Source organism: Asterias rubens, chromosome 5, assembly GCF_902459465.1.
Source record: "Asterias rubens chromosome 5, eAstRub1.3, whole genome shotgun sequence".
In the NCBI taxonomy this organism is placed as follows: Eukaryota; Metazoa; Echinodermata; class Asteroidea; order Forcipulatida; family Asteriidae; genus Asterias; species Asterias rubens.
This window is the reverse complement of record NC_047066.1, coordinates 19,191,636-19,218,766: the sequence shown is the minus strand read 5'-3', so window position 1 is coordinate 19,218,766 and position 27,131 is coordinate 19,191,636. Positions and strand designations below refer to the sequence as shown.

The 27,131-nt window shown below is 38.2% G+C and overlaps 1 protein-coding gene across 2 annotated transcripts in view; it reads left to right on the top strand.

Annotated features, from left to right (window-relative positions):
• The window catches only part of LOC117290291 (sodium- and chloride-dependent GABA transporter ine-like), a 42,316-nt gene extending 15,389 nt beyond the window's left edge, over positions 1–26,927 (top strand). For both annotated transcript variants that reach the window (XM_033771600.1, XM_033771601.1), the window contains exons 6-13: positions 1,551–1,685; positions 11,942–12,048; positions 18,865–18,989; positions 19,763–19,875; positions 20,843–20,983; positions 23,545–23,745; positions 25,131–25,301; positions 26,636–26,927. In XM_033771600.1, coding sequence (XP_033627491.1) covers positions 1,551–1,685; positions 11,942–12,048; positions 18,865–18,989; positions 19,763–19,875; positions 20,843–20,983; positions 23,545–23,745; positions 25,131–25,301; positions 26,636–26,761 — 1,119 coding nt within the window. In that variant the 3' untranslated portion in view covers positions 26,762–26,927. The remainder of the gene's footprint in view (positions 1–1,550; positions 1,686–11,941; positions 12,049–18,864; positions 18,990–19,762; positions 19,876–20,842; positions 20,984–23,544; positions 23,746–25,130; positions 25,302–26,635) is intronic.
• The last annotated feature ends 204 nt before the right edge of the window (positions 26,928–27,131 follow it).

Genomic DNA, 27,131 nt, shown 5'->3' with positions numbered 1-27,131 from the left:
AGAATTATTCCAGGAAAAACCCACGCAGTCAGGTAGTCAGGTAGGGACTGAAAACCCAATCCACAAAGTGCCAACTGGTGGGATTCGAACCGGGGTCCCAGAGGTGGAAGGCCAGGCAAGACACCACTACACAAACCTGTTTCATCCTAACTTTTAGTATCGTCTTAACTATGGTTGGGACTGGTCCAAACTTGAGAGTTACTGTAGGGACTATCAACTTGGTCTGAAACAAGTTATTTCACAGAGTACGTTTTACCGTAAATTCTACATTTTTGGCACAAGTCCATGTACATTTTGTCATTTAAGGAAATTAACTAAACCTGGACTATGTTTGGTCACGATGTGCAATAGTGTAAAGGAAATGAAAACACAAAAACAAAACTTCACTTTGTTCCTGTTTTGACAGGAAATAAATTTTCTCACCGAGATACCTTAGCACGCCTAGCATTGAAACTCTGAAAATGTGATGATTCATTTGGTTAAAAGAAAATCAAAACTTTCAGATTCATGGCTGGTTGTATTAGGATAAATGTCAATTATTATTGATAAATACTGTAATAATAACAATAATAATAATAATAATAATAATAATAATAATAATAATAATAATGATAATAATAAAAATATTACTAATAGTTAAAATAATAGAAATTTATATAGTGCTCGTCCATGTAAACATGCTCCTATGTAGGCGCTGAACAATAAGAAGAAAACCTATAAAATACCTATGATTACTGCAAGGGTCCTAGAGGGTTGGGCAGGCGGATAAGAACATCAAACCCAAGCTCTGGTGCTTCTGTTTAGCAGAGTGTGGGTTTGAATCCCGGTCGCAACACTTGTGTCCCTGACATGCCTGAGCAAGAAACTTAACTATAATTGGTTCTCTCCACCCACTGGTAAATGGGTACCTGTGAGGGCAGAGATAGTTCTGATGATTGGTTTAACGAGTTGCGCAAATTTGTTGCAAGGGCTCAGTATACTCCCCAAGGGAGCTGAGATGGTTTAAGGAATGAATTAAATGGCCCAGTGACTAGGGGTAGTAGTGTCAGAAGTACTTTGAGATGCCCTTCGAGTGCGATAAGCACTATATATAAGTACTGGTTAGAATAAAGAATCATTCCAACAGCTTTATTCCACAGACTGCATCTCTTTGGAACTCCTTGCCTGGTGCATGTTTCCCTCCATCCTAAAATCTGGACTGTTTTACGAGGAATATCAATTCCTGTCTCCAGCTCTCCTGAGTTATTTTCATTTTTAATCCTTTTTTTTTGTAGTTCCTTACCTAGAGTGGGTTTTAGCCTTGTTTGGGGCGAACTTGCATTACATTTTGTTTAAAAAATATGATTTTTTTAAATTATTATTTTAAATATAACAAAATGTTTGTGTTTCCAGCTCTCCTGAGTTATTTTCTTTTTTAATCATTTTCTTCTTGCAGCCCTTTACCTAGAGTGGCTTTTAGCCTTGTTTGGGGTGAACTTGCACTACACTTTTTTTGTTAATATTAATTTTTGTATTATTATTAATACAACAAACTTTTGTGTTTGCTTTAGGTGGTGTACTTCACTGCAACGTTCCCCTACCTGGTTCTCCTTGTGCTGTTCATCAATGGTATCATGCTCGATGGCGCTATAGATGGAATCAAGTTCCTGTTCCAACCTAAGTGGGAGCAGGTCCTAGACGTTAACGTAAGTATCGATGATGCTCAACAAAATGTAACAATTCTAAATTTTAATGATCTAGGTGAAAAGATGAATGCTAACTCTTGATACATCCTGTAATTGTGCTGCTTTTTTTGTACAAAATAACATGTGTAACAATGCGAATTAAAATTGTGTGTAATTATGTATGTAAACTGATAGTTTGTGTGCTTATTAAGAAGAAAACTTGCAGAAAATAGCTACTTGTTTCAATTTACAGACACCAAAAAGCTGATAAATTTTGATAAAGGAATTTATGAGTGACATACCCTTTTTTGGGTACCTGTCTGTCAGGTTCAATGTTAACACCTATAGCAGGCCTGGGGTGGATTTCACAAAGAGTTAGGACTAGTCTTATCTGCAGTTAGGACAAGTTACTTAACCTAACTTAGGACTAGCCACACATTTTTTATATCTCCTAGGACTAGTCCTAAGTTAGGACTAGTCCTCACTCTTTGTGAAATCCACCCTTGGAACAGATTTTGTTCAATAATCTTGTCGGACAGAAAGGGCAAGGTTGCAGCGCAATCCAGTGCTTAGAAAAAGGTCTCATGTATGTCAAGTGTTCTGCAAAATAGAGGGTGCGTTCAATTAGCTTCCCTGGGTTGACTCCGGTCTACCCCTGCTTGTCGAATAGCTTTGACGTCATTCCAGGGGCTTGCCCCTGTCAGCCCCAAGTGCCCTGCTTGTGGAACGGGTCACTTGGGGCTCTAATAGAGTCTTTACCCTGGCAGGTTCCCCACCGTCATGACTGGATTCGAACCCTTACTTTGGTAACTCAAGTCTTCTGCTCGATTCACAAATCAAGTTCTAAGAGCTTTATCAGTACTACAAATGTTGAAACAGTTTTTTTTTTTTTTTAACTATTTGAACTATTTGAACTATTTGAACTAATAGTTGAACTATTTACAATTTTGAAGTACTGATAAAGTCGTGATAGCAATTCACATGATAGCTTTGACCTGCTGTACTTTTAAACATTATTTTGGTCCAGTCTGTATTGTTAGAAAACAGGATTGGACTCCAAAGTCAACATTCACCGGAAAGTTTGTACAGGTTTATCGTAGTTCAATAACCCCCCCCCCCTTTTTTTTTATTGAAACACAAATATTTGTGTGTGTGTAACATTTTCACTCCAGCCTTTTTCCCTCCTTGTTTATTTCTTTTTCCATTCTTTTGCTGTTAACTGATCCAGAAGGTTGTCATATTTATTATTCATAGGGTGAGCCAACCAATCGGAGGATCAGAATATAATCTCACCTCTCGTGATTGGCCAATTGATTCATGAATATTCAATGATCATGTTCAACATTATGAAGTCTGGAATTTCATTGTATTAAAGGCACTGGACACTATTGGTAATTACTCAAAATAATTATTAGCATAAAAACTTACATGAAAACGATCAATGGAGAGCTGTTGATAGTATAAAACACTGTGAGAAATAGCTCCCTCAGAAGTAACGTAGTTTGTGAGAAAGAAGTAATTTCTCACTAAAATATTTGAATTTGATTTTGAGACCTCAGAATTTGATTTTCAACTGAAGCCTTTCAATATGCACCTGAAAGCACAAAAGTAATGCAACAAGTTTTTTTCTCTTCATTATTCTCTTGCCAATTCGACGACCAATTGAGCCCAAATTTTCACAGATTTTTAATGTTATGCTAATGGTGGGATACACCAAGAGAGAATACTGGTTTTTGACAATTACCAAATGTGTCCAGTGCCTTTAAAGAGGCAGCCGTCGATTTCACAAAAACTCTACCTAACTTAGGATTAATCTTATGACTTAGGACGAGGCCCAACCCTGCACTGTAGCATGCAGACCTTAAGAGTAATCCTAACTTAGGACGAGTTACTCGTCCTAACTCGAGATAAGACGAGTCCTAACTCTTTGTGAAATCGACGGCTGGACTCTTTCTTTTTCTCCTTGCTGTTATAGGCTACAGTTTCTCAATTGAACTCGTCAGGAATGTATTCCTAACTAAAGCTGGCCTCAGGTCGACCTTGCGTCAACAAAAGCAGTCGGCGACTGACTTTTTAGGATCACACTGTGCCTGAGCTAAGCCCATTGGGAACTTTTCAGTCGGCGATTATTTACAACCTGAGCATAACTGCGATGATTTTAAGACAATCTGAAACAGTTGGCGCTCAAAAAAATCAACAGTCGCAAGAGTAGAACAATTTTAACTTGTAGACGTGATCCCGACGATCGGGAACCAATCGCAGTCGCACGATTTCTCAGTTGTTGTCACCTGAGCATATTTTGTCTGCGCGTTGCCAGTGGTTTGTTGCGGGCGCAAGAAAATCAGAGGTCGACTTGAGGCCGGCTTTAGGTTTAAGCCTTCACGATCTGAAATTCCAGGCCTGTACATTGTTGAGAAAACTATGCAAATTGACTGTACAATAATTGCCTCTTTCACACCCTTTTTCTTCCACTCTCATTTTGACACCATACAGGGGTAAGCCTTTCATGTATTCTACAATGCTTATTGTATTCTCATCCCTGCAAGTCTAAACGTTAGTTGCTAAACCAATAAATAGGGCTTCTTTAAATTGTGCTAAACATTGGTCAGGGCTTAGCATTCTGGATGGCAATGTGGGGAAAATGATGTAAAAACGGATCATACAAATAATTCAAATGCTTTAAAAATTAAAAATCAAGTAAGAGCGCTGTTACTGTAGAGTATTAACTTCAAACTCAGAGTGAATTTGAATTGTATAGAAAGTGAGACATTAGACTGCTATCAATGCAAAATGAAAATAAAATTCCCTTAAAAAGAAGTGTAAGATGTCAACTACTTTCTGGTAACAGGAATCACATGTTGGGTATGATTTGGAAATTGGGCTGTTGAGATTTGCCATTGATAATGACAATTATCAACAACTCAAACCACTCACAGAAATCATATTAAAAACTAGATTTCTGATAGATGTGTTCTTTATAGTCTAAATCGCAATGAAATAGGCCAAAACAAAAAGATATACTTTGAGATCAAACCAATCAGAAAAAGTTCTCACTAAAAAAGTTCTCCTGTTGTTGTTGTTTACAATTTACAAGATTATGTTATCTTTCCAATTGGAAATGATTTCAAAACAATGGCTTAATAATGAAATGCCTTGTGGGGATGACCTGCCATCCAGTGTGCAATGTACTTGAACCTTAAACCATCAACCGATGTGATGACGACATCCTCGAGCTGCCAACCCTGCAAGTCTAAACTTAAAACTAAACTAAATGCTAAACCTAAACTAGTTGTAGGGTAAAATATTAGGGCTACCTAATGTCTATCACATACTTGTGCTGTTACATTCATTAACACCAATGCCCCCCCCCCTCCCCTCAGGAAACAAAACTAGACTGTGGATTTAGCAATATCAGCCCCCAGATGCCCAGATTTGGTATTGAAAAAAAAAGTCTGAAAATTAGGCATATAACCTTTCTCAAAATTATACAGGCCCTACTTCCTACATTATTTCAGTATGAGTTAATCTGACCTCGGAGATTCTGTATAGTTTCTTTTAATAAAAAACACATAGTGAAGCCTATGAATATAAAAATATACATGTAGGTCAGCCCCCTACTTAAACTTGAAAAATAAAGAAACAAAAAATGCCACTCAAAAGAGATTTACGCACAGTGATTTACGCACACCTTACATGATTCTACTCACACCAAAGTTTTAAATCCTACTTGAGAGTCAAATGCATCTTTTGAATGAACAATGGAGCTATTGAAAGGACAGTACCAAGTGCTTCTTGTGCCTGAAGACTAAGTACACACATAACATTGCACAGAGTGTTGCATATGAAGCTAGAAATCAGGGAATGTTTTGTGCACAGTTGTGTTACCATCCATTGGCCCTGCAAAAAATAGGTCTCAAATCGTCACCTAAAATGTATAGACGATGTGACCTGTGACATCACATGTTTACAAAAGAGCCACAGAGCCTGGACTTCCTGCAGGCACGATTTGTACACAGTTCAAAGGAAGAAAACATAAAATCTTACATTTTATGGAGATTGCACTTTCTAATTCTTATCAACTTTTTATATGACGGAAGGGGCACATCTCAAAACTTTGTCCAGCTTTTACTTTCATAACTCTTGGATTTATGTGGAAATTATGGCACAAAATGTCAACTTTCCCATAGGACCTGTGTAATATCTTGCCTGCCAGAATACTTGAAGAATGTACAAGGTCACACTTATTGTAAACAAAGTTCACATGGTCTGTAGAAGGGCTTCATATTTTAAATTATCATCGGGATGATTTGTTTCTAACAGCATAGTATGAGAAGAGATATTGGTATAGTTTTAACCAATTTGAGATATGGTGGATGGATGAATTGTTTTCTTTTGAATTTTGAGTTTTAATTATTTCCGAGTGTTTTTATTTTGAGGATGTTGTATTTGAAGTTTTACAAGCCTGCTTTCTTTCATTGGGAAAAAATCCACTGGCTACTTCGAAATATAATTTTGTGGGAACTAAATAATATTTTGTGGGATCAAAATATATTTGAGGTAAATTTTCAAGGGAAATTTTTTGAGGTAACATTTCAAGGGAAAAAAATCAGATATTTAGAGGGATCGATATAAGTTATTTCGTGGAAACAAACATTTTTGTTGAGGTAAAGAAATGACATTGAGGGAGCAAAATAGTAGTTAGAGGGAACAAAATAATACTGCTTGTTAACAGCAAAGTATTTGGAGGGAACAAAATATTATTTTCTTTTGAGGTATAAAAACAAATTTTGTTTGCCTTAAGGAGCTCCGTAGATGGGGGGGGGGGGGGGGGGGGACACCTGATTTTTCAGGAATTTTTTAGGATTGTTTACATACTCTAAAACTCTCATCCCTTATAATTGTTACATAAAGCCCTGTGGGTGACTGAAGTTATTTTACTGTAATTTACGCATGAGCTTCGAGCAGAAGGTTTAGCAGGCTTTCTGGAAAAGAAAAAACCTCAGAATGCATTGCTGATCCATTTCTATCAACAAAAGAACACAATTAAGATTTGATCCACCATACTTCAAAAAGGTTAAATTATGAAATCAGCCAAGACGTGGGGCATAGTAGTTGATAGAAATTAAGAATAAAGGGAGGGGGGGAAGGAAGTTAAAGTGAGTTGCTTGAAGGAAATGTGCATCCTTGGTGATTTAAAAAAACCTGGTTTATGAAATCTTTTAATATATCAAAATTAGACTAAATCTTTTTTGTCCCTCCCTTTTCAAAAAGATGTTCCAAAAATGTAACTGTAAAATCTACAGAGTGAGTGCTTCTGTTAATGGCCCAACGTTTTTGTTAATGTTACACCAAACTTGACAAATCTTTTGGACCATTCATTGATGATACCCAAGCCTACATCCGTATAAACTGTAAAAGGGGTAACCCTGTTTCAGCCCTAGGAGTAGGTGGCAACGGCCTCTGGAAAACATAATTGTAGCCCACACCTTGAAGTGGCCTTCAGGCCTTGTGTGTCTAGCGACTTGGATACCAAACAATTTTACAAATCGGAAGTGTAAATTTTTGCATGCTTCTGTTTCAAGAATTGTAGATTTCGGGAAAAATTTCCCTTTTTTTCCCCCTCCAATGTATTGTTGAACATTCCCTTCAAGAAACTATTAGTTGTCATGGCTGTTTCACTAGACTATGTACTTTTTCTTTAAAAAATAAATTAAATTTAAACTAAACCAGATGTCCTACCGGAGCAAGGTAAGCAGGTATTCTATTCCTTTTATTCTGTATCTTTTTCTATTTCAGATTATGCTGGTTTTTTGGAATTTTTTTTAGTGGCTGTTTTTACACAAACACAGTTTTATCCTTAACTGTGCATGTAAAGCAGGGTTGTTCTGATAGTAAATCTCTTTCACTGCCATTGGTGGAAAAGTAACACACATATTGCTTTGGTGTATAATAATATATGCCTAATTATATAACAATTTATTTTATTTTTACATTATCTTTGGTGGAAATGTTTGTATCATCTGTTAAGTCAGCAAAGCAATTTTGTAGCTCATTTTAGTTCTAGTGTTCATTTTGAAATATTTTGTTACTTGCAGAAACCTGCTTTTTTGTTTTGCAGTAGACACGTGTAGTTCAAAGTCCATGCATTTCTAAAAAAAACAAAAAACAATGGGGTCATTTGTATTTGCTAGGAACTTTTGTTTTAACAAAACAATTTAAGATTACCGTTTTTTTTTTGAGAAACCAGTGGTACTGTGTCTTTTCCAAAAGTTGTTTTCCTAGTTTGTTTTACCAGCACTTTCTTCATCTCTTAAATTTATTCTTTATGCAAAAAAGTCAACAGAAAATCAAATGCACCTGCTAATATAATAGATATAATTTTCATAGTCTCTGATTTTTGAAATGTAACTTGATTTGATTTACATGGGTTACGTCTGAAAAAAATATAGTGAAAAGTTGGGGTTGGGGAACATGTGGGGGGGGGGGGGGGGGGGTAGTGTTGCATGGCCTACTTTTAGAGGCAGTGGACACTAAAAATAATTAATAGAATAAAACCTTAATTGGTAACGATTAATTGGGAGCTGTTGTTGGTATAAAACGCTGTGAGAACCGGCTTCCTCTGAAGTAACGTAGTTTTTGAGAAAGAAGTAATTTTCCACGAATTTCACTTTGAGACCTCAGATTTAGAATTTGAAGTCTCGAAATCAAGCATCTGGAAGGACACAACTTCGTGCGACAAGGTTGTTTTTCTTTCATTATTATCTCGCAACTTTGACGACCTGGTAATATCACATTAGTTACATAAATTGTAAACATTTAACATAACTATATTAAGCATGCTTTTTGAGAGTTATTGCCTGTAAAAAATATGTGTGTGCATGGTCATTCTGAACTACGTATTCGACTACAAAACGTACTGCATGCACAAAATGCTGTACATAGCATGTACATTTGAACTCATTGCTATGCTTGTTTTTTTTAATACAGCTTTGCATTTATTATGTGTACCTGTTTTTGTTCATTCATTTTTCTATTTACAATTTGTCTGTTCTTCTGTAACTTTTCATGTTAAATTGCATAAAGTTTTGTTGTGATCTTCGCATAACTGTAATTTGTTGGAATGGATGCATGTTCAGGGTGAGCGTTGCTTTGTAACTGACCAAAATTCATCGTTATTTCATTGGTTTTGATTCGCAGCTTTTAATAATTGTTTCCCTTAGGAATCCATTACAACGATTCTTCGCATCCTTAACTTTCATTAAACGGGATTATAATAAGGGAATAAAAGGGTAGCGACATGTTCTTAAACGGCCGTTGAAAACCGGTCGGGTCGTTGGCAACTCACCAACAGCGCTCGCACCGCCCTTAACGAGAAAACATACATTAAGACTAGCGTGTAGAATCTGAAAACAACCGGTTATAAACAGCTCCAGCTGGTCATTATCAACCGTTTAAACACCCCACTTGACGCGCTCTCCATCAATAGGAATAAGGTATTTATGAACAGTCCTTTACATCCTCTCAAGGTTCTTTGAAGCAAAACCAATTCAAAACCAAATAGAGCGCTCATTTGCGATGTTTGGAGAGATTAAGTACGTGCAAATTTGATTTACAGTATGCAGTCAAACAAAATCAAAGGAAAAAAAAAAAATTGCGACATAATGTTGAACATCTCAAAAACATCATTTTAAATGAAATGTTCATATGTTAGTTTGATTGTACAATTAAACATGTATATAGGAATGAAACAGTTCCATAAACCAAATGTATAGTATGCCCATAAGTCAGAATTTGAAGCAATGGCAAAACTAGTTTATAGGTGACTAGCGTGTTCTTAAACTCTTCTTATTAATAAAGGCGAAAATAGAATTAGCTGTTACAAACAACTTACCAACCAAAAGAACCAAGGTTATAAATGCACAAAATAGTTAATGACCATATGTTTCGAACCTAGAGTCTTTCTCAAAAGCTAAAAAGGCTAACAAATTGTTATTAAAGGCGTGACAGGAAATAATACTTGAGGGAAGACATGCACTGTTAGTTATAGTGTTACATACATGTATATATGACTATGCATGAATGACATCAAGATGAGCATAGGATGTACTCAACATGCTTTGTACATATCGAAATACGAACTCACAGACAGTGAATGGAGTCACCAGACAATTTAAAATCTAAATTACAGTTTTTCCTCATCGCTCCATCATCATTGCACATGATCCTTAATGATTGCTTTCCCAGAAGGGATTCAAAGAGTTGCTTGGTTTGTTTTTTTCTTGTCGAAGCAATGATTCTAGCTTATGCATGGACTTTGTCATGATTGCAACTACATGATGCACTGACTGCATGATGGATTACTGCATGCAGCGACTGGAATCACAATCAAAAGCTGTAGTTTACTCAAGTGGCCATAGGGTATGTTCAGATGCATACTAAATGCTACTCCCACGACAGCAACTTAACTGGGGTCCCTTGTCTAATTTTAGCATGGTCATAAAATGTTTGACAAGATTTTGCCCTTTCACACGGGTACATTTTGTGAAATTTTACAGCCATGCTACAATTTAGCAAGGGTCACTCCTTTGAAAGGGGCTCATGACCCAAAACTTTACGAGGTGGTCGTAAAAAGTTGTTCCCCTTACTTTCAGACAGCTCTTAAACCCGATATGGTTTATCTCTTCTAAGAGGTCAAAGCAGGCACAACCCCATTACTCTAACATCCGGTTTATTGTCCTGTTCATTGGTCACTGTGTGTTTTTATCAACAATCACGGAGGTCAATGGGTCATTAGAAAAGGGGCAGGACTAGTGACAACCTAGACTTGATGACAATTGTCGTTAGGCGCTGCCTAGCTGTTGTAAACACACATTCTGCCCTTCATGCAACAGTCTCAGTGCGATTATACATTCATGAAACGGTCGTAGGTAGCGTGTGACAGCTCTAATTGCCACCGAATCACACACATACTAGCATCAAGGATGTGTATACCATCCCCGTTACTACACCGCGCTTAACAAGTACCGACTTGAATTCAAGACTAGTGACAACCATGTACACGCCATACAAATGTCACAAAGTGTTTTGTAGAATGACCAATACGGGATTAATACTGCATGTGGATTACTGCATGCAGACGACCAGAGCAAGAATCAAAAGCTGTAGTTCACAAAGTGGCCCTTGTTCCACAACAGTTATCCTTCATGGAATAATCCCATTGTGAACAAGGTTACCTGCAACCCCTTATGAATAACGTCTGATGTGTGATATTGTATGTAGGTCAGCTTGGCTGCATGCCTGTACCTGTATTTGCTTATACCTGTATTTGTGTCATCTACTTAACATTGTAAAACATGCAATAGAAGCTGCCGCAAAAAAACACCTGGCCTTCACGCTTCACTTCATGAGAAAAAAATGCATGAATTGTTTTTTTTGTGTTTTGCCTTTTCCTCAAAAATAAACTCCAATTTATATTTGTCTTATATACTCTGCGTTATATTATAACAACCATTCGTTATATGAAAGTGTGGCTCTAATATCTTGAAAAGTTTGCATTGTAGACGAAGTGACCGACTCCAGCTAGCTGTGAAAGGCCTACCAAGTAATGCACAGTGTCAGATCTAACTAGTGGAGAAGTGGAAAAGACGAACCTCGGCAATTTGCACTAAGACTTCAACAAAAGACAATCACTAATCAGGAGTGGTTGACGTAAACCCGCTTTAAACCCTGCTTGTATTTGAAATGTCATCTTAAAATTCTTAAATTGAAAAACGAAGAATTCCTCCATGTTTGTTGTGTCTTCTTTCAGCATTTCTAATTTGACAAAGCTGAAGAGACCTTGAAGGCCATTTAAGACTCTTCAAGCAATAAAAGGTTTTCTTAATCTTTGAGGCTGTGAATTTATAAGGGTTCACCCCAAACGATGAAAACCACTTTAACCCATTCAAAAAGGAAGGGGAAAAAAGAGAATTTTAGGATGATATTCAAATGATTGGTTAAGGAGAATTAACATCACATTATGATGATATGATTTCCTTATTGTTGTTGCTCTTTCAGGTCAAGGGTCATTATTATCATTTATGGATTTCTGCCCCAAAAGAAGTCGGTGTTCCGGTTCATGCAGATTTTTTGCAGATCCATATAGTGTTAGATCTGAAAGATAACTGATCGACAAACAAAAGGAATTTGCAGACGGCGCCAATATTTCCTTTTCTATTTTAGTGTTTTGTTTTTATGTATTTTTAAATGTATTTTTCTTTTACTTCACCCAAAATTAGGTTTGGGTTGCCGCGGCAGCGCAGAACTTTAACTCCATTGGGATTGCCTTTGGTTCGATGATTGCCTTCTCCAGCTATAATGGTTTCCACAGCAAGACAATCTTCAGGTAAGATGGTTTCCTAACCTAACCCTATTCCACACCTAACCCATCCCATACCCAACCCTAACCAAAACCCAACCCTAACCAATACCCAACCCAAACCCAATACCCAACCCATACCCAACTCACACCCAACATGTACCCATACCCAACACATACCCAACCCATACCCAACACATACCCAACTTATACCCAACATGTACCCAACACATACACAACCCATACCCAACACATACCCAACCCATACCCAACACATACCAACCCATACCCAACACATACCCAACACATACCCAACCCATACCCAACACATACCCAACACATACCCAACCCATACCCAACCCATACCCAACCCTAACCAAAACCCAACCCTAACCAATACCCAACCATACCCAATACCCAACCCATACCCAACTCACACCCAACACGTACCCAACACATACCCAACCCATACCCAACACATACCCAACACATACCCAACTTATACCCAACATGTACCCAACACATACACAACCCATACCCAACACATACCCAACCCATACCCAACACATACCAACCCAACCACACAACTCACACCCAACATGTACCCAACCCATACCCAACACAGTTGAAACTACAATTCAAAAACAAAACCACATAATTCTGTTTCTTATTGATTTTCCTGACATTTAATCTGAAAGTAGCGGTGAAAAAATCAACTAGATTAGCAATGCTTGTGCGTATGGTAAGGATTGAACAGAAATGAATGATCTCTCAAGGTTCAAAAAAGTTGGGCAGAACTGGACAAGTGCTTTACTGACGATGACTAGAGCAAGCTAGTCGAAACGTTGAGACCAACTCCAGAAATGACTCCGTGGTAGTGCAGTAAATTTAGTCATATAAGCTGAAGTAGTAGTCCCAGCCAATTTTCGATATCTTCCATGTTGGTAGTAGTTAAAAAAGCAGGACAGTTCTTCTCAGAGCCGAGAAATCTCCCGAACATCCGATAAATCTACTCTGCGATATTAGAATAAAGAAAGACAGTTCTCTAAGAACAAACTCTACATGGCAAGTAGATACACACATGGTGTTACCGCAAACCAAATATATATTGATACCTCACCATGCAATGCCTCAAATCCTATATGCTTTACATGTGGTTACTAACAATACCACTGTATTTGTTGCCACATCTCCTTGTCCTTGATGTTACATGTCCAGTCATGGTTTATTACATCATGGGTATTATTATAATTAGATACATGTAGCAAATGCTGACCATGAAGCTGTTTTCACATCCAAGCTACATGTCCATGTATGTGGCCGAAAATCTTATTAAAAATTCCTCACCACAGAAATTTAATATTTTTCATCATTGCTTCATTTAGATGGTTCTAATCCTTTTGGCCTTGATGTTAATTAAAACTCAAAATATGTTGTTGTTTTGAGATTGCCTCAGGCATTTTGCTAGTACCAGTAATTTGCCTCAGGCGACACTAGCCTTAAAAATAAAAAACCTTTCTCTAAAGTACAATCACTAATTGCACACAATTTTGTTTGTGAACACTGGAGCATTTCACACAATAAAACATAAAATATGTATGCAGTAACATGGGCATGTATATTAATGAGCTTTTAAATCCATTTCATTAGCTCTAATTTTAAAACCATTTGTTCCATTCTGATATCATTTTTCGTGAATTTACAACAAAGAATCATACTGAATTAATGCAAAATTTGGTTAACACATTCAAAACTAAAGCTTATTTTGAATGCATAATTATAGCAGATAATGTCACAGTTGTTAAAGCATTGTTAAAGCAATCGCACAACATCGGTACAAAGCCTACACTTCAGGTATTAAAACTTATATCTATAAAATAACAAACGTGTGAAAATTTAGGCTCAATCGGTCATCTGAGTCGGGAGAAAAAAACCCAGGAAAACCCACCCTTGTTTCCGCACGTTTCGCCGTGTCATGACATGTGTTTAAAATAAATCCGTTATTCTCCATATCGAGAATCGATAATTGTTTTAATGTTTTCTCAAAAAGTAAAGCATTTCATGGAATAATATTTCAAGGGAAGTCTTTCACCATTACCTTCTGTAAACCCTGTAAGTTATTTGTAAATCTGTGAACTCTTAATTTTTGTTCTGTTCAGAAAGTGTCCAATGGCTTTAACAGCTTTGATTTAAATAATTTTCTAATCTTGCAATTTGAAACAATAAACCCCATGAACAGTACACTATCCACTATGGGTCTCTTGGGGGATTTCTACCTCCATGCTTGGGGCAAGACTAGTCCACCCCATTGAATGGTCAGGGGAAACACTGTGAAACAAAGCATTGCTATCGAAGGTTCTGATCATCACAACTGCCCTATCATCTTTAAAGGCAGTGGACACTATTGTTAATTAATCAAAATATTTATTAGCATGAAACCTTGCTTGGTGACAAGTAATGGGGACAGGTTGATAGTATAAAACATTGTGAGAAACAGCTCCCTGTGAAGTGACATAGTTTTCGAGAAAGAAGTAATTTTCCACGAATTTGATTTCGAGACCTCAGGTTTAGAATTTGAGGTCTCGAAATCAACCATCTAAAAGATCAACCATCTAAAAGCACACAACTTCGTGTGACAAGGGAGTTTTTTCTTTGATTATTATCTCGCAACTTCGACGACCAGTTGAGCTCAAATTTTCACAGGTTTGTTATTTTATGCATATGTTGAGATACACCAAGTGAGAAGACTGGTCTTTGACAATTACCAATAGTGTCCAGTGTCTTTAAACAATGCCATGCATTTTTCCATAGTAAGGGTAAACAAACTGCACCTGCATGACTTGCAATATTGCCCTCTGGAATGGATGAATACAGTAGATGGCCTACTCAATGAACAATGATATTGTCAAGATATTGAAAAGATCTTGTCAAATGTGGTGTGTGTTTAGGGCAAACTACATGTAAGTAAACATGGAAAGCTAACAGTCTGTCTTTGTGTATACAGTTAAGCCCTTTTCACATTGTATCTTGTATCCCTGTTGAATTTGGGAGGCTGGAGAGAAGTTGTTTACCTAATGGTTACCCTGGTGCACTTTCACACTGTCTCCACCTAGTATGTTTAGTTTTTGAAAGGGCAAGGGCACCAAGGCATTTTCTCTTTGGTAAAGGGCATCCTTTCCCTTCATCCTATGATCTGCCATAGGAATATCCATTCCTACCTTCAGCTCCACTGAGTTTCTGTTATCTGTGTTTTCTTCCTTGTAGCCCTTTACCTATGTAGAGTGGCTTTTAGCCTGGTTTTTGGCGAACTTGCATTAAACAAAAAACTTATGAGGAAATTGTAAATTTCTATTGGAGCATTTCAATGGCACCAAGGCAATCACCAGGGGGCATGGAGGCAGTCGCCTGTTATGCCCCTGCGAAGAAATTGTAAATTTCTATTGGAGCATTTTAAGGGCACCAAGGCAATCACCAGGGGGCATGGAGGCAGTCGCCTGTTATGCCCCTGCGAAGAAGCCTGTAGGTTCCTTTTCCATGGGTTCCCGGGCAATATTGCAAGTCATGCAGGTGCAGTTTGTTTACCCATACTACGGAAACATGCAAGTCATGTTTAAAGATGGGTGGGGTGGGTGACGATCAGACTAAATACAATAAAAATACATACAGAAATGTATATGCAACCAAAATTAAAACATAAGCTTAAAAAAAAAACATGTAGATAAGTGGTATTACCATAAAACTACAATACAAATGCAAAATCTAAGAAAACACCGAAGTTGAAAAACAAGACAAACCATTTACTCAAATACCTGTTATAAACGGTGTCAGTAAATCTGGTAACCAAATAGAGGTGAATTTTTTTACATACATTTATTCTAGAAACAGTGACTGCTCTTTGTTCAGAAGTTCTGATAACCCCATGTGATCTACATGCTAGGGTTAGGGTTAGGGTTAAGGTTAGGATTAGGAAAATACAGAGGTTGCCAATCATGTGTACCTAACAAACAGCGTGGCTTAAAAGGAGGTGATCAGACTAAACACAAAAAACATTCTATGTTAAAGCCATTGGACTATTTCGGTAAACAGTGTTGTCCAAAGGCCCACACGTCGTGTATCACACTTTAGATACAAAACAACAAACCTGTGAAAATTTAAGGCTCAATCGGTCGTTTGAGTCAGGAGAAAGTAACGGGAAAACCCACCCTTGTTTCCGCACGTTTCTCCGTGTCATGACGTGTTTAAAATAAATCTGTAATTCTCAATATCGAGAATTGATAATTGTTTTAATGTTTTCTCAAAAAGTAAAGCATTTCATGGAATAATATTTCAAAAGAAGTCTATCACCATTACCTTCTGTAAACCCTGTAAGTTATTTGTAAAGCTGTGAACTTTTTTTTTTTTTTTTTTTTTTCTGTTCCGAAAGTGTATAATGGCTTTAAACATAGGATGATTTTTTAACCATGGGCCACAAGTGCACCAGGTTCAAGCTCTTGAATCTGAACACTGTGTGTGATTAACTAAAATGTTAAATCAACTACACGCACTCACATCCTCTGGTGTGTTGTTTACAGCAACCACTTGTCAAGACTAATACTATGGTGACCAATCAGTCCTTGAATATATCTATAGAACCTTGAAATCAGAACCTATTCCTTTAGGCACATTTTTATCAATTTGGAGAGAAATAATTTGAGGTTGAGAATTTAAAGATACATTGTACATTTATAACTACTTAGATTATCATTCTGCAGATGACTAGTTAGTTACAGGGTAAACAACGACCCAATTACGATAGCAACTTAAGTTTGTACTTAGGATTAGTTACACAGAGTTCCGTTGTCATAGGTTCTAGAAGGATGCATAACAAAAAGTACTAATCCACATGTATGTATGGTATAATTTTCAAAGCTAGTGTCATATTCCCTGCTGGAATTTATGAACATATGTGCCTGTCAGTCAGCATTATCTCAATGAATGCTAGCGCTGTACTTCAAAGAGCACAACAATTTCCCTTAAAGGCACAGGAAGCAAGTTGTTAAAACAACTTGCTTCACAGGGTTTTACTAGTTGGGTTATGGCTTCGTCCTTAAAGGATTTGGGTACTTTTTAAAAATTTCCACAGATTTGCATTAATTTTACAGGGTTTGAAGAAAATGATAGTGGAAAGCTTCCCTTCAAATATTACTAACTTAGGTTGTGTAGTTTTTGAAAAATGAGTAAAACAAGGCACAAAATAATTTTGGTCTCATGAGACCAAAATTATTTTAGCATGTAAAATGCACTTTTGTGTTAAAAATAATGAAGCTTGGACACGTTCATGTAGTTGGAAACATAGCATAACTATAGTGTGACATTAATGTGTCATTAAGTTTTATTTCTGTAGCTTGTACTGGGACCACTAACACTACTTGAGGACAATGTCTTTATTTCTTGCAAGTTGCTGGCACGAGTTCCTCCAGAAAACCTTTCCATATCCAAAATATTGTTTTAAAAACTTGACTGTAAACAGTAACCTGAGGAAGTCTGTGCAAGTTCAAATACTTGGACATACCTGATTAATGTGTATAGTATCCTGCTTGCCAGGAAGAGTCATGGACAACGCAATGATCACTATTTTTGGAAACAAGGTGAAGTGGTTTGACCATGATTTGTGAACAATCTTAAGCGTTCAGACAGCATACTAAGTTAGACCCGGTTTAACTTTTGTGGTTGTCATACAAAATTGTTCCCCTTGCTTTTAGACAGCACTGAGTTAAACCTGAGACGGTTTATCTTCGGTTTTGAGAGGTCAAAGCAGACGCGACCCCATTACTCTAACATCTGGTTTATTGTCCTGTTCATTGGTCACTGTGTTTTTACGTACAATCACGGAGGTCAATGGGTCATCTGTTGTGACTTAAACCGGGTGTGGTCTTTTTTATGCTGTCCACACACACTGTTAAAAGAAAAGCCCAAAGTGATCTAACTTTTATGGGTTGAACCTGATTCGGACTAACTTTAGAACAGTTACACACAGAGTTGAACTGAATCGAGTTGAACCATGAGTTTAACGACTTAAAAACTGTGTCTGAACGACCGCTTACCTGATTAACTGTGTATCTCTTTGTAAACAAGATGAAAATGTCTTTTGCCTTTGCCCCCACCGCCCCTCTACGCACCCTAACAGCTATAACCCCGTTAAAACTGTATCTCGATCGTATTTCCATGGAATAGACCGTATTGAATATGACGTCACCGTTCAAATATCTGCTTCGTTTGGACGCGCATATGGTTTGCCCTACAAGATGGCGACTTTTCATAGCAAAAAGGGGTTATTCAATACGACCTATACAAGATCTGGAGGCTCTGGGAGCTTTTTCACCCAATGGTTACCCTGGCGCACTTTACCCTGGTTACACTGTCCCTCCTTAAAATGAGGTCTCTATTCCACAGGGTACCAATTGCATGTTTCTGCTTACCCGTTTCTGGGGTATGCCTGTTAGCCGCTATTGATCGGGTAGAGCCATCACGGTGTGAAATAGCTGGCTGTTATTTCCTGGGGTTGCCCCCAGTTCCCCCAGGGAATATAGTAGTTTGAAAAGGGCTCATGTCCTGCCCAAATTGCCATATTAATCAATACGAGACATGTATTTATGTGCATAAAGCAGGAGCCGCTATCTGTAACACAAACATAAAACAATGACAAACATATATACACTGTACTAAAATATACTAGTAGGGGAGGTGGCCTTAGCTTTCGATCCAAACCGGACCTTCGTTAGAGGCATAAACAATACATATATTCTACCCTTAACTGTTGGTTTGTGTACTAACCCAGGGTGTGGTTCATTTATATTTTTGCAGGGATACCTTCAGCATTACCGTCACCAACAGCTTGACGAGTCTCTTTGCTGCAGTTACAATCTTTTCTGCGTTGGGTTTCATTGCCAAGATCCAGGGCCAGAATGTTGAAGATGTCATTACACAAGGTATACTTTCAAACAAAAGAGATTCTTTATAGGCTTTTATCATGGTGCGGCCATTTTTGTATTTAATAGTAAGGTTTGCGGCAACATCATGTAATGATAATCTCTTAATGAGTTGGGTTGGTTCTGAAAAGAACCGTTGGTTTGAACTTGATTTTTCGATCAGTATGCTCTGATCGTCTTCTGGAGAAAGATGGTGTTACAGCAAACCTTACTATATCATATTTCCACCATGCAAAGATTCAAATCCTACATTTTGTATTCAGTCCATTTACACCTATATAACCAAACTGAAATTGAAGGGGGAAATCTCCTGGCACATTTGGAATCATCTTGAATACAGAGATGTTCACTGCTTTCGTCAGTGTCAATTCTTTGCTTTTGAAACTGGGCCCAGGGGTCGATTTCACAAAGATAGCCCTAACTTTTGGGAGTTATTGTAAACTTAAAGCTAGTCCTACTTGTCCTTACTCGAGACAAGACTAGCCTTATCTCTTTGTGAAATCCACCCCTGGTCTATTTTATTATGTTTGGGTTATATTGTAGATAATGAAATCAAAGCTTAAAGGCACTGGACACTATTGGTAATTGTCAAGGACCAGTCTTCTCACTTGGTGTGTCTCAACATCTGTACAAAATGACATACCTGTGAAAATTTGAGACTAGTCTTAACTCTTTGCAGAATCCACCTGGTCTATTTAAATGTGCTTTGGTCATATTGTAGATAATAAAATCAAAGCAAAGTGATTTATTCCCTTCTGTTTTACATTCTACAGGGCCTGGTCTGGTGTTTGTCGTGTACCCAGCGGTTTTCTCGACCATGCCAGTCTCCCAGCTGTGGTCAGTGCTCTTCTTCATCATGCTGTTCTGTCTTGGAATTGACAGTCAGGTTTGTACACAGACTTTAGTGAGAGTATTAAGCATAAATTGCTTCTCTGCATCTCTTGGTATAAAATTGGGCAGAGATGCTGTTCACCTTGCCCATAGACAGTTCAAAGAAGTCAACCAGTACTCAAGGGATAACTATAAAGGCCCGGTCACACAGGCCCCGATAACGAGAATGCAACGAGAATGTTAACAATGCATGCCCTAGATTGGTTAAATGAGCCTGGGCAGATTCCGCGTGATGCGTTCGCTTTGCTATCGTTTGCGCTATCGCTACAGTGTGACTTGGCCTTAAAGGAACACGTTGCCTTGGATCGGTCGAGTTGGTCTTTAAAAAGCGTTTGTAACCGTTTGTTATAAAATGCATATGGTTAGGAAGATGATTTAAAAGTAGAATACAATGATTCACCCAAACTTGCCTCGAAATTGCGTGGTTTTCCTTATACTGTGCGAACTAACACGGTTGGCCATTTATGGGAGTCAAAAACTTGACTCCCATAAATGGCCGACCGTGTTAGTCGACGAGGTTAAGGAAAACAGTGCAATTTCGAGTGATACTTGTGTGGATCATTATATTCTACTTTTAAAATATCTTTCTAATCATATGCATTTCGTAATAAACGGTTTCAAACACTTTTCAAAGACCAACTCGTCCGATCCAAGGCAACGTGTTCCTTTAAGTGCATTGATTAAAATGTTACCAGCTGGAACACGTTACTGAGAGTAACATGGTGTAGGTTTGATCTGGTCTAATTGTCTGTTTAATACTTCAAAGTTCATGGCCCAATTTACGCAAAAAAATGGGGGAGGGGTCTAAAAGATTAGGTTTTTTTTATAGATTTTTTTTTAGGAAACAGACTTTTCCTCAAAATCCACCGATAAACCAACTGAAAAGGGACAATTGAAATGTGATTGAGAAATTTTTGGTCCAGATTGTATAATTTCTTCTATGGTGACTTTTTTGTTTACAGTTTGCCATGGTGAAGGTTGTCATAACAACATTTTTGGACGGCTTCCCCAAGCTGCGTTTTCTGTACTTCAACAAACGTGAAGTTCTGGTGGCCTACATCTGCTTCGTTTCCTTCTTGTTGGGACTTCCTCACATTACCCAGGTAGGTTTCAATCAATCAATCAATCAATCAATCAATCAATCGATCAATCAATCAATCGATCAATCAGTCAATCGATCAATCAATCAATCAATCAATCAATCAATCAATCAATCAATCAACCAACCAACCAACCAATCAATCAATCAATCAATCAATCAGTCAATCAGTCAATCAATCAATCAATCAGTTTATTTACAACCACAATCAAAGACAATGTAAAACGGCAGTAAGGAGATAAATAGTTAATTAATTAAATTAAAAAAATAAGCATGGAAATTCATTAAACTGTGGAGAGACCCATAAAGAAGCAGAGCTTGTAAGGTTATGGGTTCCTGAGCAAGCGTGTTCATTGAGCCGATAATTATTTTGATGTTTTGTGGAAGATACCACTCCAGTTTGGAAAAAAGGTTCCGGAAAGGGCATGTGTAATCAACAAAGGTTCAATGCACAAGCTGCTAACAATGATAGTAGTTACCTAGATAAGCGAACAGTCGACAAGAACGAACAAAGACAAGTCAGCAATGTAAGAAAGAAACCACAATATGAATTCAACAAAGTAGCCTTATATTTATGCTTAAATACTGAGAGATTTTTTAGAGGCTTTAAGTTCAGATTTGAGCAAGTTCCAAAGCTTGGGAAATAAAACTTATCCTAAACTAAAGGTTTATGGCTGTTTTCAACGGAAGGTATCTATAAATGGTAGTAAAAGAGTGCTGACTAAGCCCCAGGCACCTGTGTAAAACTGTGCAGGATCCTGACCCTGCCATAAAGGAACTCACCTTCGGCTCATATCTTTATTGCATGGCCACGACCCTGCTTGTTTTTTTAAAGGCCGTTGGAGACCTTGTTGCCTACTCTGTTATTTCCTTAGTCATTGTTATTGAACAGCATGCTTTAGATAAGTGTATGTTGTGCATGAAATGACTAGACTGTGTTCGATATTTATCATGGCAAGATCGGGAACTAAATAATGGGTAAAGAAATGTGACGATGAAAGTAGGGGGTTGGGTTGAGACTTTCAACCAGTCTTCACTAGAGAGAGAGATTCTTTCCATAGAGGAAAGGTATGGCCAATTTTGAAATGCTCCAAATTTAATAACATTACGATTTTTTTGCTTTTGTTGTTACTATTAGATGCAACATTCTAGTCATGACAAATGTTATATTGAGGTAGCTTTAAGGCAACATTCCGTGCAGACAACATCTGTCATCATAAATCATTGTTTTTGAGGCAAGGGAAGTCATGGTTACACACTACTTATTCTTACCCATCTACATGTACTTGTCTATCTTTAGTTAAAGGCAGTGGACACTATTGGTAATTGTCAAAGACTAGCCTTCACAGTTGGTGTATCTCAACATATGCATAAAATAACAAACCTGTGAAACTTTTAGCTCAATCGGTCTTCGAACTTGCGAGATAATAATGAAAGAAAAAAGCACCCATGTCACACGAAGTTGTGTGCGTTTAGATGGTTGATTTTGAGACCTCAAGTTCTAAATCTGAGGTCTCAAAATCAAATTCGTGGAAAATTACTTCTTTCTCGAATACTATGGCACTTCAGAGGGAGCCGTTTCTCAAAATGTTTTATACCACCAACCTCTCCCCATTACTCATCACCAAGAAAGGTTTTATGCTAAAAATTATTTTGAGTAATTACCAATAGTGTCCACTGCCTTTAAGGGCACTATTAATGGTTTCGCAAAACAATTGTTAGAACAAAAACTTACTTGGCAACAAGCAATGGAGAGCTGTTGATAGTATAAAACATTGTGAGAAACGGCCCCCTGAAAAGTAATATAGTATTTGAAAAAGAGGTAATTTCTCACTCAAATATTAAAATACAGAGCTTGAGCCCGATGCACTTTAAGCGGCTCAGCCACAACACGCCACAATAAATAAGGGAATCAATGTGTGGTGAAGAGGTTTTCAACTAGTGGTTTAAACCCAACGAGGCCTGGTTCTTGATAATTTTACCGAGACAAAGTCGAGGTAAATTATCAAGAACCAGGCCTCGGCGGGTTTAAACCACTAGTTGAAAACCGATTCAACACACATTGATTCCCATTTGTAAATACCTTTTCGGTCAAACACATCAACACTATTTGGGCAAAAAGTAAAATAAATGCAAAAATTATAATTGTTCAATGATTTCTTTCAACACAACACCCCTCCAGCTATGAAATGGTAAGGCCCTCGGGTAAACAACTCCTTATAAGGGAATGCTGTGCGTGTCGCGCAAATCGCGTGATGTGGCACAACTGTCCCGGCCGTTGCTCTCGACCAATAGGAATGAAGAAACTGTCTTATAACCACAAGTGTAAGCTCACGTGTCACGCCCATGTTTCAACACTTTTTACTGGTCATAAACACACCCACGTGACGCACTCTCCACCAATAGGAATAGCGAAACTGTCTGAGGTATTTATGAATGCAATTTACATGTGAACCCAAGGTTCACAAAGAAATTTGGAATACATACATACAGTTGGTTCCTGGTCTATTGATTAAGATTTGTTGTTATTATAATGTGTTTTGTTTTTCATTGTTCTGACTTCAGGGAGGTATGTACGTGTTCCAGCTGCTCGACTGGTACAATGCCATCGTCTCTCTTTTCTTCATCGCCATCTTTGAAGTCACGTCTGTCGCGTGGTTCTACGGCGCAAAACGATTGGCTCGTAACATGAAGGAGATGACAGGCTCTGCACCTAACTTCATCCTGATTGTGTGTTGGGTTGCATTGTCCCCTGCGCTTATTCTGGTGAGTCAGTTGATTTATTTTTATTCATAGTGGTTAAGAATATGACTACAAGTATATTTAAGACAACGGTTAAGGAACATTACAGAATTGGTAAGACAAAAAATTGTCTATGGTCACAGATTCATATAAAACTTACACGGTCTAATGAAGATGATAGTAGAAAACATCCCCTAATAAATAAATAAAACTAATTTCTCGTTTGGAGTTTATCACTCATTTTGTTTTTAAATCAATGTCATGCAAAATGTGTAAAATTCTGTAATGTTCCTTTTAAAAACATAAATTGTTGACTTAATCAATTCCAAAACTATGGCATGTTTTGAACTAGAGGGGTCTAGTTCACTGGACCCAAGCTCCGGTGCTGCTGTCAGAACTGGAGTGTGGCTTCAAGTCCTGGGTGTCCTTGAGCAAGGCACTTGCCAATAATTGCTTTGAAAAGTTGGGAAGGTAGTGCATTTTGCTTGGCCAGCCAGGCTCCTAGTGGATGATACCCTTGCCTAATACATCCTTATGGACTGTGGAGAGGGTAAACCTGTTTCAGACCCAGGAGTAAGTGGCAACATGCCCCTGGTGGCAGTGTTTTGAGTCGATAGCCTAAAGGCCAAGTCATACAGGCACGAGAACAAAAAAGAGAATGATAAAAATGCACGCCCTTGATTGGTTGAATGAGCGTGGGCGTATTCTGTGTGGAGCATTTCAAAAAGTGAATGCGTTCTGTTTGCTTAGTTATCGTTTTCGTTATCGCTGCAGTGTGACTTGTCCTCTAATCAGTAAAGTGGAGCCCTAAGGTGGATGACACAATGGTACCACAGTTTGCCCATCTGAAGCTTGCTATACAAAAGCTTGCTTGAACCATCTGACATAGCGACTGTCTCTATAGTCATGAGGGAATTTAAACTTGTGCTTAAGCAAATCCTTGTACCAGACTTTATACAAATCTAATACTCACAAGTGGCTTATTAAAGGTCAATTTGACTCACTTCTAGTAGCACCCTCCATGCTTGACTCCACCTAGCCTTGTCCAAGGCTCTTTCCGCAAGCACCGGCCTACTGCTCTCTGAATTCACGAACTGCATAGATACCATACTGCACGGTACATAACAGTACTTGATATCATGAGGTCGAAGCATGATTTTTCAAGGTTGTTGTACCTCGTACAACGATGCCGCTTCCGGCCTTGTAACCTCGTTGAAACCTCGAAAAGCCATGCTTCGACCCCACGGTATCAAGCACTGTTATGTACCGTGCCGTATAGTATCTATGCAGTTCGCGAATGCAGAGCGGGCCGGTGCGTGCGTAAAGAGCCTTTTCCACCAGGAGTGTTACATAGTAACTATCCAGATCCAGATCCAGTACCTTTATATTATTGTGTTGCTGTTATGCAGGTCATCATGGTGTTCCAGTTCCTTGGTTACAAATCAGTGAGTTATGGAGACTACACGTACCCCGGTTGGGCCTTAGCCATTGGATGGTGTGTTGCCTTCATATCCTTCAGCTGTATCCCTATTGGTATCATCCACACGCTGTTACAGTCCAAGGGAAACTCATTTAAAGAGGTACATATTGTGTTTTATCTCTCTTTGTTTCCTTTTAAGTACCGTGTCTATGGCCCTTTTTGAAACCACAGATTCCGCTCCTGATTCGGTTAAGGCTAGCTTGACAATTGCGTGGCCTGGCGTATGTGCTCGGGGTTTAAAGGCACTGGACACTATTGGAAGTTACTCAAAATAGTTTTAGCATAAAAACTTACTTGGTAACAAGCAATGGAGAGCTTTTGATAGTATCAAACATTGTGAGGAAAGGCTCCCTCTGAAGTAACGTAGTTTTTGAGAAAGAAATATTAATTCACTAAAATATTTGAATTTGATTTTGAGACCTCAGAATTAGATTTTGAGGTCCCAAAATCAAGCATCTGGAAGCACACAACTTCTTGTGCGAGGGTGTTTTTCCTCCATATCTCGTAACTTCGACAACCAATTGAATTCAAATTTTCATAGGTTTGTTATTTTGTGCATATGTTGAGATTCACCAAGTGAGAAGACTGGTCTTTGACAATTTCCAAAGGTTTCCAGTGTGTTTAAGTACCGTGTCTGTGGCCCTTTTCAAAACCACCGATTCCGCTCCAGATTCGGCTAAGGCTAGCTTGGCCCCACGGTTGTTTTGACAATTGCACGTGCCTTGCGTACCTGTTTAGGACTTAAGAAGAGAGAACAGAGTCTGAAGCCGAATCCAATACCAAAGCCGTGGATTCGAAAAGGGCATGTATATATTAGTGACTATGAGCCATGGGCCCTTCTTATGAATCTTAAGGTAGCAATTGACATTTTTAAAGATTTCAATTAATGCTTTTGAAACATTATGTCAGTCCTTTAAATGTCTGCTATCACTACATATTATTCCATAGTATTTCCATGTATCAATGATCAAGCTAGCTTTGCTTGTATGTATTTTTTTATTTTTAGTCTGTGTGGTGTCAGGGCCAAGCAGTCTTGTTCACTGGATTCAAGCTCTGTTGTTGTCAGCAGCAGAGTGTGGGTCAGGATGCTTTTGCCCCTGAGCAAGGCACTTAATCATAATTCCTTTGTAAACGTTAGGAAGGCAGGTGCAATCTGCTCTACACATTCAGGCTCCTACATTCTTACGTACTGTGAAGGTTGTAACCCTGTTTCAGCCACAAGAGTAGGTGGCAACGTGCCCCCGGTGGCAACGTGCCCCCGGTGGCAACGTGCCCCCGGTGGCAGTTGATTTGGCTGGATAGCCCAAATCAGTTTGGGGTAGCCCTCACCTTGAAGTAGCCATGCATGGCCTTGCAATATTCACGCATCTCTCTTAAAAAAAAATCAAATTATAAAAAAAATGATTAATATTTTATTTTGTGTTTATCCCTTAGCGCATCATGATGAGCTTCCGTTCACCGATTGATGAGGCAACCCATGGTCTTCAGTTCCAAGAGCCGTCAAATGCTTCTGACTTTCCTCCCTCTTACGAGGTTGCGGTCCAGAGTGAAAAGCTGTAACCTTTCAACCCTTTGTAACACTTGGTGAGGTTACTAGAAGTATCGTTTCTGTGTATTGATTGCCCTGTCAGGAAGGAAAATGGTGCCAAGCTTCTTCTTCTTTTTTATTGTTAAAGGGTTTTGATACCTTTTGTAGATCAAGTTTTTGGCCATGACATTAATCCTTACTCAGTGTGAATGAAGATGTGTATGTAATATAATTTACCTGTAGAAGTGTCAGCTTCGTTAGTCCTCAAGTTTTTGAGAGAGAAAAAAAAAGTGAAAATCACAGAGCCATGTCTTCAGGGGAGTTGCATGAATACGAGCAGTGGTAAATACATTGTTTATGCTAAAATAGTTTTCGGCTCCTGATGCGAAAATTATTTTTGTG